This window comes from Rhinolophus sinicus, chromosome 1, assembly GCF_057876585.1.
Source record: "Rhinolophus sinicus isolate RSI-liver-muscle chromosome 1, RSI-T2T, whole genome shotgun sequence".
NCBI lineage: Eukaryota > Metazoa > Chordata > Mammalia > Chiroptera > Rhinolophidae > Rhinolophus > Rhinolophus sinicus.
Window position 1 is genome coordinate 154,131,192 of NC_142501.1, and position 17,342 is coordinate 154,148,533.

The 17,342-nt window shown below is 35.0% G+C and overlaps 1 protein-coding gene across 3 annotated transcripts in view; it reads right to left on the minus strand.

Annotated features, from left to right (window-relative positions):
- Positions 1–3,738: 3,738 nt before the first annotated feature.
- CENPC (centromere protein C) overlaps positions 3,739–17,342 on the minus strand; it is a 59,431-nt gene continuing 45,827 nt past the window's right edge. The window contains exons 16-19 of one of the 3 annotated variants that reach the window (XM_019748068.3): positions 13,557–13,652; positions 11,158–11,312; positions 5,221–5,311; positions 3,739–3,986 (exon numbers count right to left, since the gene is read on the minus strand). In XM_019748068.3, the coding sequence (XP_019603627.3) occupies positions 3,916–3,986; positions 5,221–5,311; positions 11,158–11,312; positions 13,557–13,652 (413 nt within the window). In that variant the 3' untranslated portion in view covers positions 3,739–3,915. Of the gene's footprint in view, positions 3,987–5,220; positions 5,312–5,746; positions 5,869–11,157; positions 11,313–13,556; positions 13,653–17,342 lie in introns of those variants that run through there. The other 2 variants (XR_012493705.2, XR_012493707.2) reach the window with 2 other exon arrangements.

A 17,342-nucleotide genomic window follows, 5' to 3' on the forward strand; every position in this document is an offset into this window, starting at 1 on the left:
AGGAACATAAATATTTGTTATAAAAAGGGGGCTTTGGGTCTACCCTCTTGGCAAATTACAAGTATACAGTATTAACTACAGTTACCATACTTAGTCACACTACATAAGATCTCCAGAAGGAAGGCGAAGGAAGAGTGGAAGGAGGAAGAGGGGAAGGAGGAGGAGGAGGGAGGAGCAGAGGACAGAAGTGACAGAGGCTGTGTGTGTCCCACAAAGCCTAAAAGGCATTTTAGTAATGCCTCTAAACCTTGATACCAATACTTGACAATGTTGTAACAAAAAGGTCACTATTCCCTCAAGAACCTAGACACACAAAAAACCTTAACAAAATATAAAGAAAATAAATATAATATATAAATAGAATAGTACATTATGTCCAAGTATGCATTATCCCATACAGGTTAAGAAGAGACCAAAATTGAAAAAAAAAGAAAAAAATGTAATTCACCAAGTGGTGAATTACAAATGAGAACACCATATGATCATGTCAATAGACAGACAGATTCTTGATTTAAAAAAATCTCGATGACTGGGTCACCACCCAATGTGATATATAGACGATGCATTACAGAATTGTACACCTGAAACCTATATAACTTTACTAACCATTGTCACCCTAATAAACTTCAATAAAAAAAAATCTCAGCAAACTAGAAATGCAAAGAAATTTTTCTAATTTTTTTTTAAAAAATCTATGAAAAGTTTACAGCCAACGTTATACTTTAGGGTGAAATACTGAATGTCTAAGATTGGGCACAAGACAGGATGGCTGCTCTCTTTCTACTCAGCACTTTGCTGGAGGTCCTAGCCAGTACAGTGGGTCAAGAAAAAGAAATAAAAGGCCCAAAGATTGAAAAAAAAGAAGTCAAAAAGTCTTTATTCACAGATATGATAGTATATATAGAATGCATTCATAGAAAATCGTGAGCAATCTTGAAAAAAAAAAAAAAAGAACTTCTGAGTGAATTTAGCAACATCACAGAATGTAAACTGAATAGTCACGTATAACTTGATGGGGATACATTCTGAGAAATATATCGTTAGGTGATGTAATCATTGTGCATACATCACAGATGTACTTCACAAATCTAGATGGTATAGCCTACTACACACCTAGGCAATACGGTATAGCCTATTATTCCTAGCAAAAAGCCTGTACAGCATGTTACTGTACAAAACAATACAAGATTAAAACAATCACAAGAGGAAATGATGCAATCAAGAGATGTAAACAGGAGATGAGGCTTCCGTAACATGTCATACTGTTTTACAGCAAACTTTTTAAGTAGAAAAAACAAAATCTAAAATAATGATAAAAACTATAATAAAATACAGAAACCAGTAACATATTTATTATCATTATCATGAACTATACATAATCGTATGCTACACTTTTATATGACTAGCAGCACAGGTTTACACCAACATTACCACAAATATGAGAGGAATGCATTGCATTAGGACGTTAAGAAGCTATGTCTTCACTAGCTGATAGGAAATTTTCAATTCCATTATAATCTATGGGACCACCATATGTGTGGTCTGTCGTTAACAAAATGTCATTATGTGGCACATGACTATATATAAAAATCAAATGTACTTCTATATATTACCAACAAAAACTTGAAAAAGGGAATTAGAGAAACAATATAATTTACCATACATCAAAAACACTGCAATGTCTAGCAATAAATTTAACAATAGATGAGCTACACCTCTATTTTAAAACTGTAAACTAAGATCAAGAGAAATTAAGATATAAATAAATGGATAGATCATTCATTGAAGAGTATATAATATTGGTTCAGATATGATAATTCTTCCCAAATTGATCTAAAGATTCAATGCAATCCCGAAGAAATCCCAGCTGGCTTTATTGTAAATATTGAGAAGCTAATTTTAAAATTTATATGCAAATGCAAAAAACCTATAACAGCCAAAATTGTCTTAAAACTCGAACAAAATTAGAAGATCTACAGCATTTGGAGAATTTTTCAACAAAGACCACTAGATATTCATATAGGGGAAAAAAAAATTGACCTTGACCCCTACCTGACACTATAAAAAAGAAATTAATTTGAGATGGATCATAAAACATAAAAGGTAAATATAACATAAAACTTGTATCTTCCTAAAGAGATATCATTTCAAACCCACTGGAATAGCTAAAATTAAAGACTGGTAAGACCAACTGTTGGCAAAGATTGTGAAACAACTACAATTTGCATAACTTGCTGGCAGGAGTGTAAAAATGATATAATCACTTTGGCAGTTTCTCATAACATTAACCATACACATATACTGCAAACTAACAATTCATTCATAGGTATCAACCCCAAAGAAACAAAAACATATGTCCATTAGATAACTTTACAAGAACATCCATAGTATCATAGTTTCATTCATAACAGCTCAAAACAGGAAACACCCCAAAGATCTATCAAGAGGAAAAGTGGTATATTCATATGGAATACCATTCAGCAATAAAACATAAATGACAACTGATACACACCCCAGTGAATGAATCTTAGACATTTGCTCAGTGAAAGTGTATTTTATGAGTCCATTTATATAAAGTTCTAGAACAAGTAAAACCAACTTACAGTGATACATAGCATAGTGGCCCAACAGGTGAATGGGGTTGGCAGGAACTAACTGACTTGGACAGAACAGGAAGGAATTTCCTGGAGTGTCAGAAATTTTGTGGGTTACTTAGGTGTAAGATGCGCTTATCAAAAACTCATTGAACTGTACTTAAGATCTATGCATTTGACTACATGTAAATTACATAAGTAAAATAAATGCTTCATTTGAAAAAAGGTCAATCCATTGCAGGCCAAATTTTGGCCAGTATACATAAACATGGAAACATAGCCAGTCATATAACTCTTGACTTGGTAAAGCAAGTATACCAGTTTCTCTAGTGATAAAAATGTTTATTCATATATCAAACTTTGAAACTTCTTCTGGAGACCCTGGGAAATATAATACATAAGATCCTAGCCAGTTTCACATGAAAGAAATATATCTACACTGATTTTCTTTTTTTAAATAAAAGCAAAATTTAAAGCATACTGTTGAATTATAATTCTGACAAATGGAACTAAATTTTTTTGGATTAATATGAGAATACGTAAAATAAATTCAGCAATAGATGCTAGCAATTTGTTTCTGACCTTTAACCATTTTCTGCCCTAAATCGCTACAGTTTTCTACACATCTTTAGTGCATGGTAACATTAAAGAAGAAACCTGAGTTATTCTATAATGATCGTTCAATAGTAAAATAGATTCTAAGCAGAAGTATTATTGTGAAACCGACAGGTTTCAGAGCATGGCCCTACCAATTCCAATACATCAATTTCAGACTTCTAGCCTCTTAAACTCTGAGACAATAAATATGTTGCTTTAAGCAACCTAGTTTGTACTATTTTGTTACCACAGGCCTAAGAAAATAATACAGATGTACCATTTACAAGTTCTCTCTTATTGGATTATTTTGATTAGTGACTTAAAATTAGCATTTGGAAAAGATTTTTACATGAACGGACACATTAATCATGGCTCTTCTGACAAAGAAAGCCCTACATTTCACCAGGAGCAATGATTTTGGTATTCTTTTCATGTTATTAAAATACTATGAATATAGGCAGCATGGCAGGCTACGTGTATATTCATGGAAAAATTAGAAGACACATAAAGGAGTTTAAAATATTTACCGGATATAAGTACACACAAAACTGAGTAAAATTTTATTTTAAAACATCGTAAATAATTACAAACTAAATGTCCAAACTGCACAAACTGTTATATATGTATATGTACACACACACACACATATATATATATATACATTTATGGATACATAAATGTGTGTATATATATATACACACGTATTTAAACTGTGCTTCATCTTTCATCTTTTTATCTGAGTAAAAAGAAGAACACTTTCCTCATTCAGGAGATTTTTGATGTTGTAATAATTACCTAGAAGTAAAGTGATAAGAAAATAAAATTATTTCCATAGGAAATCATTTCCTTTTGATTACATGTTGTAGCCATTACTAAGGAAATTAAAATATACAGCACCAAAAATCAATTCATCTGAACCAAAGTAACTCCTATTTAATTCCATGAATTGAAAAATCCAAGAGTTAGTTTTCTACACCTAAAACGAATAAAAAAATAAATTTTAAAAAATCCAAGAGTTAACTACCACCTATGATCCACATAAGACTTGAAAGAATGTAAATTTCACATCATTATGATAACGATATAAAAATAAATTAGACAAGGGTGCAGGAAGGGAAAATCTCTCTGAACCCAATGGTTATTAGGGTCTTACTGTTGTGGATTCCCCTAAACCGGACAAATGCATATATAGGTAAGTATAAAAGGTAGAATGTTAAGTAAAATAAAATCTCAAAGTTAAAAAAAGGCAAATGCTACCCTTAAATAAATCTGGTAATACATAATAGCAAAAATGAAATACAAATGGATAGCACATGTAAGGCAGGTATATAGCACGGAGTACCATACTGTGACTTTCTATATATTAGAAATTAATACATATCAAGATTAATTAAGTTAATAAATGCAAAGTGTTCATAACAGTGCTGGCACATACAAAGGAATATATAAACATAGCTATTATTATAGTCTCCTTTCATTAGACTGTAAGCTCCACGAGGGCAGAGTTTTTACCTGTTTTGTTTGGTACCCCACATTCTTAGAGCAATGCTTGGTAGACTCTCAGTCACATTTGTTGAATGAATGAATGAATGAATGAATGAATGAATGAATGAACAAAGGAACAAATTAAAATTCCTATTTCCAAAGACTTGTGTTCTTCAATAGCTGATGAAGCATACTATTCTGTATATTTAAAATAACCTATTAAAAATTGTTTAATTACATGTCTTTGAGGTAATACAAGAGAAATAATTTTCCTTCTACACTGGATGCAATATGTATTTTCTAACTAAATATGTACATATTCAACAATAAGTTATCATTCAATTTTCATGTACCAAAAACAAACATACTTATCTAATGACAAAATTTAAAAAAAATAGGTACCAAATTTCTTTGGTATTAGTCACATCATGCTTCATTTTATCCACAATGGCTTCCATTTTTATGGTGCTCATGAGCAACTATATAAATATTTAACCATATAAATATTTAACCACGTGAAAGAAATGTCTTTAATTAGTCTTACCTGAAGGAACATAGAATGAATCCCCACTTGTTACTATATAAGATGTTTCGTGTAAGGTACATAAAAGGTCACCAAAGTTAACGTAAAAAACCTGTAAAATTAAAAAGTAAAATCTCATTTCAAATAGAACCATCACAACAACTATACTCCAAAGAAAGATAAAAGAAATGTGGTAGGCAAAATAACTGCCTTTGAAAGATGCCCATGTGCTAATCTCCAGAATTTGCTATGGTATACAGCAAAAGGGACCTTGAGATGGGGATATTATCCTGGATTATCTAGATGGTCCCAGTCTAATAACATAAGCCATTAAAATGGAGAATTTCTCCTGCTGGAAGCAGAGAAGTCAATGAAATTCAAAGCATGAGAGAAAGATCTGTGGTGTTGCTAGCACTCAAAATAAGAGGGTACAAAACAAGGAATATAGGTTATTTGTAAAAGCTGAAAAGGACATTCTGGTCAACAACCAGAGAGAAAACAGAAACCTCAGTCCTACAACCACATGGAACTGAATTCTGCCAACAACCTGAGTGAACTTGAAAGATTCATCCTAAGAGCCTCCAGAGAGGAACAGATCGCCCAACATCTTGATTCCAGCCTTGTGATACTCTAAACAGAGTTCTCAGCCAAGCCCACCAGACTTCTATCCTATGAGATAATAAATGGGTGTTGTTGTAAGTCACTAAATTTGTAGTAATTTGTTAAAGCAGAAATAAAAAACTAATATAGGAAGAAATTTCTTTCGTTCTTCCTTATTATTTACTGGCTTATGAAAATTTCAAACCACTGTCAAGAATACCACTTAGCTATACTGGAAAAATAACTAGATAGTATGTATATACCGCCTCAAAAAGTTTCATGCTTGGGACATGTAACTCAATCTGACTGATGAAGCACAGAGAGAACAAAAAGCAAAAAACATAAGCATCAACATTAAGAAAGTAAGAGGATAAATCTAACTCTCGGTCACACAGGCTTCCATATTCAAACATGGCAATTTTTTTTTTTTTTTATTGGGGAATAGTGTGTTTTTCTAGGACCCATCAACTCCATGTCAGGTCGTTGTTTTTCAATCTAGTTGTGGGGGCACAGCTCACTGGCCCAAGTGGGACTTGAACCAGTGACCTTGGTATTATAAGCACTGCGCTCTAACCACTGAGCCAACTGGCCACCCCAAACATGGCAAATTTTATATTTAATACACACCCTGGCAATGATCTATTTTTTGGGGGGCAACTAAATAAAAAAATGTAAGGCCTTCAAACAAATTTTGAGATTCAGCCATCAAGAATATTTTGTCTAGGGGTCGGCCCGGTGGCTCAGGCGGTTAGAGCTCCGTGCTCCTAACTCCGAAGGCTGCTGGTTCGATTCCCACATGGGCCAGTGGGCTCTCAACCACAAGGTTGCCAGTTCAATTCCTCGAGTCCCACAAGGGATGGTGGGCTCTGCCCCCTGCAACTAAGATTGAACACGGCACCTTGAGCTGAGCTGCCTCCCGGATGGCTCAGTTGTTGGTTGGAGAGCGGGCTCTCAACCACAAGGTTGCCAGTTCAATTCCTCGACTCCCGCAAGGGATGGTGGGCAGCATCCCCTGCAACAAAAATTGAACATGGCACCTTGAGCTGAGCTGCCGCTGAGCTCCCGGATGGCTCAGTTGGTTGGAGCGTGTCCTCTCAACCACAAGGTTGCCAGTTCGACTCCCTCAAGGGATGGTGGGCTGTGCCCCCTGCAACTATCAACGGCAACTGGACCGGGAGCTGAGCTGCGCCCTCCACAACTGAGACTGAAAGGACAACAACGTGAAGCTGAACAGATCCCTCCACAACTAAGATTGAAAGGACAACAACTTGACTTGGAGAAAAAAAGTCCTGGAAATGCACACTGTCTCCCAATAAAGTCCTGTAAAAAATAAAAGAAAAGAAAAGACTAAAAATAAAAGTAAATTAAAAAAAAAAAGAATATTTTGTCTAAGAGAATTAGTCCACCTCCTTTTTTTCTTACCATTTTGTAAAATGAGCCAAAAACACCAGAAAAACAATAGCACACAGCACTTATATAGCACATACTCTGTGCCAGCCACTGTTCTGAGCACTTTATTTTTATTCATTTATTGTATGCACCTACCAGTGAGATAGGTATTATTTTAATAGCTTTTCACAGATGAAGAATATGAGGCGCAGAGGGGTGTAAATGTCACAATTTAAATGGCAGAACAGGGATCTGAACTCAGGCATTTCGACTCCAGAATTCATGTTCTTAACCACTAAATATATTAATTCCCTAAGTAGGAAAAAAGCTCTAGGAGTGGTTCTAAATTTTATAATGAAACAAATATTTACTACATTCAAAAAAATTTTGCCTCAATTTAAAAGTAAACAAACAACACTACCCAGAAAGTGAAGCATATATTTCTAGGTGTTCTTTTCCTTACTTATTCAGTTTGGCTCTCTAAGTACACCATTCCCCATTTTTGCAAACATTTTACTATGAAGGCTTTGGAAATCATAGAACGATGAACTTCCATGAATATCTAATACCAACAACTAACCCTATTCAGAGTCTCTCTACTTACCCTATGCCACATTATTTTGAAATAAATGCCCAGCATCATAAGTCATCTGTAAATATTTCAGTGTGTACTAAAAGATCAAGGTGTTTTAAAATGACCACAACACTGTTATCACAGCTAAAAATAAATGAATATTTAATATCAAATATCCAGTCAGTATTCAAATTTCCAAATATCTCTTAAATGTCACATTTTTAAGGATTTGTTTGAAATGGGATTCAAGTAAGAGTCTTAAATCACTGAATGTATAGTGTTTCTCAATTTGGGCATGATTTGGCCCCTTAGGGGACAACTGACAATGTCTGGGTACAGTTTAGATTCTCATGATTAGAGGGGTACTACTGCAATCAAGTGCGTAGAGGCCAGAGATGCTTCTAAACGTCCTACAATGCACAGGACAGCCCTCCTACAACAAAGAATTAACCAGTCCAAAATGTCGACAGTGCCATGGTTGAGAAAGCCTGGTCTATAGGTTCCTCTTGGTTCTCTCTTTTTCATTTCTTGAAGCTTATATATTAAAGAAATCAAGCAGCAAAATTTGTTGTAAAAGTCTTTGTTTACACAGCTGGATTTTGCTGATTACAAACCCAGAGTGTCATTTGAAAGGTCCGCTATTCTTTATTCCCTGTAAATTAATAGTTAGATCCAGAGACTTAATCAAATTCGGGTATTGTGTTTTTTGTTTTTGTTTTTGCTTGCTTTGTTTATGTTTTTTTAAGATGTCAGAGGCAAGACTACTTCATAGATATTGTTGTATTCTTCCATCAGGAGGCACATTATATGTGGTTGTATTCTTTTATAGATGTTAGTAGACATTGATACTCAATGCCTAGATCCAATGATCTTTTCAGGGGTTGCAAAATGGTAATATTTCAGTCTAATATCCTTTTTCATTTATTAATTAGAATATTTTTAACAAGGACAAACTTTTCCTTGTCTATTATTTGGTTAACTAATTGTACAGTTTATATGAGAATATATTATTTCCTTTTATTTACCTTGTGAAAACGAGTTGGCTTCCTAGAATTCTCCAACAGTGATGAATTAGTTTTTCGTTTTGTAGTAGTCTTACAAATTCAAGGATTTAGATTGTATGTCAACTGATGTGTGTCAACCCATTTAAGTTATTCTTATTGATACTCAAGTTTTCATATCTTTGTCCAGTGAGACCATCTTCAAATTGGATCCTGAGACCTTATGACCCAATCCTAATGGTCTCTGATAGTTTACTATCAAGAATGATAAAAATATTCCAAGCTCAGCCCTAGGCCTGGAATGAGACATTTCTCTGAGAAACTCTGGCTCCTTTCAGTGTGTTTCTGTCATTATTTTTGGTTTTAGTTCTGGAACATTAATTGTCTAATTTTCAAATTTTTCTACTCTTTGCTCATTTGGTTTCTTTTCTCTTCTCCTGGTTTTTTCCTGTTCTTCATATCACTTAAACTTCTATATTTTTTATTTCTTAACCTCTCCTTTTCTTCTGGGAGAGCTCTCATAGTTAATTTGTTAATTCTTCTGCAGACTGATTTTAACAAATCTACTAAGCTTCTCTCTCTCTTATGCAGATTCTCTAGCACTGAGTTTGCAGGAAACAGTTAACAATGTTTCTCTACCTTATCCTTTTCATTTCTCAAAAGAATATATTTAAAAGTGTGTTTCATGTTAAAAAATTTTTTTTACTGATTTTCACTATAAAAATTTAAAGGCAATATTTAGAATAAAAATCAACCATAATCACCTAGTAACATGTTATTTTTCTATGGTCCCTTCAAGTTTGTCATTTTCATTTTTAAACTCTAATAAAAAAAGAATTTTTTTTTTAATCTTGCAAAGTTTGCTAAAATGTTTATACTAAAGGTCTTCTTATATGGCTATTCTTCAAAATAATATGTGCTTAAACTAATATAAAGATGCTTAGTATAGTCCCTGGAAAGTGCTAAATAACTATCATATAATGGTATATCTCATTACTAAATCAAAATATAAACATAACCATTTTCTTCCTGCAGCACATTTCAATGGTTTCTAATTTTTGCAACTACTGCCAATGTAACAATATCTACATGTTAACTTCCCTAACTTTTATTTTCCTATGAAAAATTTCCGAAGTGAGATTCATAGGTCAAAGGGCACAAGTATTTTTCTAATAATTTCTACTAATTCAGTAATTATAAAGTAGCCTTTGGTTTTAATGTAGATTCCTTTGAATGTTAGCCATGTTAAATACTTTTAAGTATTTATTAAAAATTCTTTTTGTATAATAAAGGTGGTACAGTGTAACGGGTAACTGCTATTAGTTCAATGACATTTCATAATGCTTATCTTCACTATTAATTGTTCCTTAGTGACTACACAGGAATCATCTATTACTTTAGTTACATGTACTATTTTTGCTCTTTTAATAATACCTGGAGATCTGTAACATTTTAAGACTGGATTAAAGAAAATTTTAAAATATTTTAAATTTGGATTCTAGTTATACTAATGTAGTAATTTATTTGACTCTCATGTGTACCTTTTCTTTTCCTTGACTCAGTTTGCCCTTTGTTAATATAAATTCAAAGGTTTTGATACTTTCATTTTCTTTTTCAGCTTACTTTAATTTTGTCAATAAAAAGAATTGTTTTGAATGATACTTCCAATAACTCATGATTTCATTGGTTCTTGAAATGTTACTTACTGAACAATGCCATAGATGTAATATTTTTTAAATGCTGGCATAACATTAAATATTCGTGAAATTTGATGATTTTCATATTCTATAATTTTCAAATTCAAAACGTAGAAATATAACATATATATCAAACCAATGTTGCAAGGGATGTGTGTCTCCAGGGAGAGAGAGAGACAGACAGATAGACAGCGACTGACTCACCTTGCATCTCATTATAACTTTAGCCAATAATACCGCTGTTTACAGTGAATATATTATTTAGTACTTATTAAAGCAACTAGCTCCCAGTCCTCAGTCTGCTGCTAACTAATTACATGATTTTTGAAGAAGTCTTTTAACCTATTTATTGCTAAACTGCATGGTGGAAGAAATGAGATTTAGACTTCATCTCAATAATCTCCTCTAGTTCTAAAATTCTAATGGTTTCTGTGCAAACCTATATTCTAAGATTCTTTTACATAAAGACCATTCCTTAAATTTCTAAATCGCAAGGCTACACTGCTATACACAGAAAAAGAACTTTTAAATAACCATTGACTGACTCTAAACAGATTTAACAAATAAAAAAATTGTTTGTGCACTATGGTAATAAGATATCATTTCTGAGGAAAAAGCATTTGTAATGCCTCATCATGCCCAATAAATGACAACTGTACCAACAGCAAAACATAAATATATGGAGAAATATACTCACCAATGTATCTAGGCCAACATGCTGCTTTCCCTTTTCTTGATGTGGCCCTAATATCAATTTCCCAGTAGAAAAAAGGGGTGTATCCAATGTTTTATACACTTTTAACTCACCATGCTCAATCGAAAATTGATATGTATCTCGTGGCCTTAAAAGATCTAAGAGGAAAATATTAATATAAATATAAAGCAATAACAATGACATTGCTCTATCATGTAACATACACACTTATAATTACAATAGTTATTTCTAGATATAAACCTGCCATAGATCGTTGACTCTGGAGCTCGAATGCCAGAAATCAAATCCTATCTTTGTCTTACAAGCTGTATAACCTTAGCCAAGTTACTTATCCTCTCTCCCTGTGCCTCCAACTCCTTTCTTATAAAATGGGAAAATAATAGTTCATCTATGTTAGAGTTGTAAATATCAGATGAGTTAATTTATGTAAAGTATTTAAAACACTGACACAAACTAAGTGTTAGCTATTAATATACTACAATGTGATTAAAAATACAGCGAATGTTTAAATTAAAAAAAAATTATTACAGTAAAAGACGCATTGCCATTAATCCTCCTCAAAATACTCCCCCTTGCTTCAAACACACTTATCCCATAGTTCTTGCCACTTTCTGAAGCAGTTCTGGAAGTCCTGTTTCATGGGTGTCTTAAATTGTGCTGTTGTGGCTGACTCAATGTCTTGAATTGATTCAAAACATTTTCCTTTCATAGTCATTTTGACTTTGAGGTAAAGCCAGAAGTGACACGGTGCCAGATCCGGTGAACAAGGTGGATGAGGACACACCGTAATGTTTTTATGTGACAGAAATTGCTGTACCAGAAGTGATTTGTGACTCGGAACATTGTCATGATGGAGGATGAAACCGTCTGCCTATTTCTCAGGCCATTTTCTATGCACGTTTCTCAAAAGCTCTAATAAGTTCACCGTAGTGTTCCTGGGTATAAACTCAGCTCACATAATTCCATCAAGGTCAAAAAACACAATTAAGATCACCTGGATGGCACCTGGCAGCAGCATTCACCGTATTTTTTTTATCACACCTCATATAATGTCAACATTACTATTTCCACTATAGCTCAAATGAAAAACAAAAGTAGCTAAGAGACAAGAAAGAATTCCGTATCTTTAAAAAAGTGTAATATAGTCCACAATATAAATTTATCATCATCATAGGTTCCGTTGTTTGTGCTTAATTGATTATTAAATAACAATTTTTTATTTATCAGGTAAAGGCTCTAAGTAACCCGAGTTATAACTGATGCTCACAAATTACTATCTCCCTTTTAAATTTCTCTTTTACTTACAAACGTTTCCAGTTCTGTAATTAATACATTCTTCTATCATCAGCTCCTGACTGTTTTCTTGGATATTTGGGGATGTTAGTAATCCCCCAGTTTACAAGATACATAAAATACACAGACTGAAGAAACAAACAAAAAGTGACGAACCCTTAACAACACAACTTTTCAAACCTGGTACAGTATAGCAATCTTTTGAATTAAGACACTACATTAAACAAAATTTTCTGTACTTCTACCTCTGCTACCAAATAAACAATCTAAATATAGAAATAACTTTTGTTAAGTCAAATGGAACCTATTTTACAGCCAAAATTTTAAGTGTAAATACTATTACTGTCTCTCTAGTTTAACCCACTTGTCCTCTTAGGATAAATAGTCCTTGATACTCACAGGCATAGTCACAACAGTTGTAAAGCATTTAAACATTTCCTATATATAAATATTGCTTGGTTGGTAAATACCTGATTTTCCCCTACTTACACCACACTATAGCAAATCCCTTGGGACCTCCCATGGTAAACTAGATGCTTGTTAAATATAGCAGGAGGCTTCTGGGACCTTTTGCTGGCCCTAAGGTTAAGCATTGTATTTCTTTGGCTGATTGATGCCCTTGCTAGTCATCCCCCCAAAGGTTTCATGTCCCAGATACCATTACTGGCATTTCACAGCCAAGGTTATCTAAATCCTGCCCACATTCCCTTCCTGGTCTCCTAGTAAGAGTGCATCCTGGTGTCTGCCAACTAACTTGCTATAATTCCCCATAAACAACCCTTGTCACCATGTGTCCTCCTGGTCAAAGCAGGCCTAAAACTTGTTATAGGAGACAACACTCCTGAGGGCAGCACTTATATCCCAGAGGATAAATGCATGGTGCTATATGTCTACTGCCTGAAAGTTGTTTGCCATCAATGCTCTCCCAGAATAGTACTTTTATAGGCTGCTTATTGGAATTAGACCCTCTACAGGATTTTGGCTCTCAAACAACTAGAAAGAGAAAGTAGACAAGCCAGTCATCAAGCCAGCAGTTTGTCCTTACTGGCTGTTAAATTAAGCATTTTCAATATTATCCCTGGTCTTACCCATGAGAATCATTTTTCTTGTTTCTGGGTCCTTAACTCTCGTTGGCTGCAAAGGATCTCCCAGAGGTATATTCAGATTTACCACTAATTTATTCTCTGTAAGAGAAATACAACTGATGAGTGGGAACACACAATACAATATATAAATGATGTTATTACAGAACTATACACTTGAAACCTATATAATTTTGTTAACCAATGTCAGCCCAATAAATTATAAAATATGACTAATATACAAACTGCTTAAAGTTATTTTCAATTAAAAAAAATCTAATATGAAATAAAACTATGGACAAGTTGTAAAGGAAAATTACCAGAAGCATAAAAATCTCTTCCTATTTATAAAAAGGATAACACTCCTATTTATAAATAGGATAAACATTCCGATAAACAATAACCCCAAAACCACAAAAATTTAATATAGAAACAAAACATCCTAAGTTTCTTATTTCTGTACGCCTATTATAACATGACAACTCTGAAACTCTTGCATCATCAAGAAGTTAAATGTTTTGCATATTCTCTAAGAGAGCTAGATGTATGTAATACACTTTAAAAAAATTCACCAAAAAGAGTGTTTTAACCATAGTTGGGCATAAAGAAGAGAAGCTTCATTTGACAGGCCAACTTACTCATGTGGAGATGTTTTATACTATGCTTTTAGTCACTTTTGCTTTTAAGAATAAGCTCAGTTTGGAATTCTAGTCAAAAGGCAAAGTATGGAACTGCTGTGCTCACCACCCACCATCCATACATCAAAATTACAATTAGATTATGGAACAACCCACCCTGGAGAACCACCCGAAGACTAGCTGAACAGAACACCTATAATGAAGGATATAAAGAAGAGGCCACATGAAAACTGGTAGGAGGAACAGAGAACACGAAAGGAGCTAGTCTCATAACCACAGGCGGCAGTTCAGAATCGGGAGGGATATCTTGGCTGCAGAGGTTCCCCCTTGAGGAACAAGGGATCCCAGCCATACACTGGGGTCCCTAGTCCGGAGCACCAGTGCCCAGAAGAGTCCCTACAATGTCTGGCTGTGAAAATCAGCAGGGATTCTGTCTGGGTAAGATTGAGGGCTGCTGGAGACGCACACATCCTCTTAAAAATCCCAACCACAGAGTCACTCACTCACAAACACTGGCCCTAAGCTCCGGAAAAAAGACAGCAGCACAAAAAGGGCCAGGGACATATTATCTGGCTTCCAAGTGAGGACTGGAGGGGCAGCTGTATCAGGGAAAGAAGTACTGGCAGGTACCATTGTTCCTTTGTTGAGACCTCCCCACACAGCTTGCAGGTGCAGGCAGGCACCAATTTTGTGTCTCCCTTAACCTGGCTGACACCACTCACCACCCTGGTGATTCCGAGAACCTATCTACTGAACACACACACCTGACCTGAACTTCTTTCAGCAGCTGTTCCATGCGAGCAGCTGTACTCAGCCCATGCTATGAACTTTCCTAAAATTTCTCAAAGGTTCACAAACCCCAAAATAAGCAACAGCTTGTCTCAGCATGTCCTTTACCTCTTGCTAAGTGGCCCCAAATCCAACACTAGTGGCAGCCAGCCTCAGTGTGCAGCAGACTCTCTGCCAGGCACCTCCAAGCCCAGCACACACAGCTAACAACCACAGATCATTTTGTAGTTCTTAGCAGGTGGCCTCAAGCCGGGTACACGCAACAACTGACTTAAGCCTACACCGGAGAGTTTCAAAAGAGGCCCCAAAACCAACACACCTTGTAGCCAGCTTCAGACCACACCAAAGCATCACCCAGTTGGCTCCACAAATAACATACCCAAACACTGGATTAAAAAGGCACTAGAATACTGCTACAGGGAATCCCGCTCTGTGGTGTCAGCCCATACTCTATTGTCACAGTCAGTCCTCACAGACCATCAACCCGAGGGCCAATCCCACCCAATGATGTTCCATCAACAATAAAGGCTCAACTACAACAGTAGGGCGCACAAAATCCACACAAAGAACACGCCTGGAGCAACTGGATCAGGTGACCAGGGAGACTGTGCCACTGGGCCCACAAAATACCTACTACATAGAGCCACCCTGCCAAGACTGGGAGATTAACAAATTTGCCTAATATGTAGAAACAAACACAGGGAGGCAACCAAAATGGGGAGACAAAGAAACATGTCCCAATGAAACAACAGGATAAAACTCCAAAAAAGGAACTAAACAAACTGGAGACAATATGCAGGGTTCAAAACAATGGTTATAAGAATGTTCAATGAACTGAGAGGAAGAAAGGATGAACTCAGTGAGAACTCTCAGTGAGAAATATAAACTATGAAAAAGAATCCCTCAGAAATAAAGAATACAATAACTGAAAGTAATACATTTTTATTTAGTAAGAATCAATAGCAGAACAGATGAAAGAGAGGACTGAATCAGCAATTTGGAACACATGGTAGAGGAAAACACCCAATCCGAACAGCAAATAGAAAATAATATATTTTAAAAGTGAGGATAGTTTAAGAGACCATGGGACAACATCAAGTTTAACAACATTTGCATCACAGAGGTACCAGACAGAGAAGAGAGAGACCAAGGGATTGAAAACATATGTAAAGAAACAATGATGGAAAACTTCCCTAACCCGGTGAAGGAAACAGACATATAAGTCCAGAAAGCAGAGAGAGTCTCAAACAAGATGAACCCAAACAGGCCCACACCAAGACACATCATAATTAAAATGCCAAAGGTTAAAGACAGAGAGAACCTTAAAAGCAGCCAGATAAAAGCAGTTAGTTACCTACAAGGAAGCACCCATAAGATAGTCAGCTGACTTCGCAACAGAAACTCTGCAGGCCAGAAGGGATTGGCAAGAAACATTCAAAGTGATGAAAAGCAAGACCCTATAACCAAGATTACTCTATCCAGCAAGGCTATCATTTAGAATCAAAGGAAGATAACGAGCTTCCCAGACAAAAAAAAAAAAAAAAAGCTAAAGGAGTTCATCACCACCATGTCAGTATTACAAGAAATGTTAAAGGGACTTCTAAAGAGGAGAGAAAAAAAAAAAAAAAAAGTGAAAAATGTGAGAAAATATACGAAAGAAAAGAATTCTCACCGAAAAAGTCAAACACATAGGAAAAGCAGTGGATCAACCAACTATGATGCTAGTATAAAGGTTAAAAGGCAAAAGTACGAAGATCATGTATAATTACAACAGTAAATTATGGAATACGCACAAAAGGGTTAAAAATGATAAAAACCTAAACATAAAGAGGGCAAGTAAAAATGGTAGCGATTTTATTAGGAGTTCAAACATAAGTGACCATCAACTTAAAATAGACTGCAATAAACATAGCTTGGTATATATGAAGCACAGGGTAAAAACAAACCAAAAATCCATAAGAGATACAGAATAAATAAAGAGAAAGGGATACAAATACAAAACTAAAGAAAGTCATCGACATACAAGAGATGAGAGCAAGAGAGTAAGAAAGACACAGAGAAGAACTACAAAAACAAACAGAAAACAATTGATAAAATGGCAATAATTACATACCTATCGCTAATTACCTTAATATAAGTAAATGAAATGCTCTAAGCAAAAGACATAGAATGGCTGAATGTATAAGAAAACAAGACCCATACATCTGCTGCCTACAAGAGACCCACTTCAGATTGAAAGACACACTGACTGAAAGTAAGGATGGAAAAATATGTATTTCATGCAGATGGGAATGGAAAGAACGTTGGGATAGCAATGCTTATCAGACAAAACAGACTTTAAAACAAAAGCTCTAACAAGAGACAA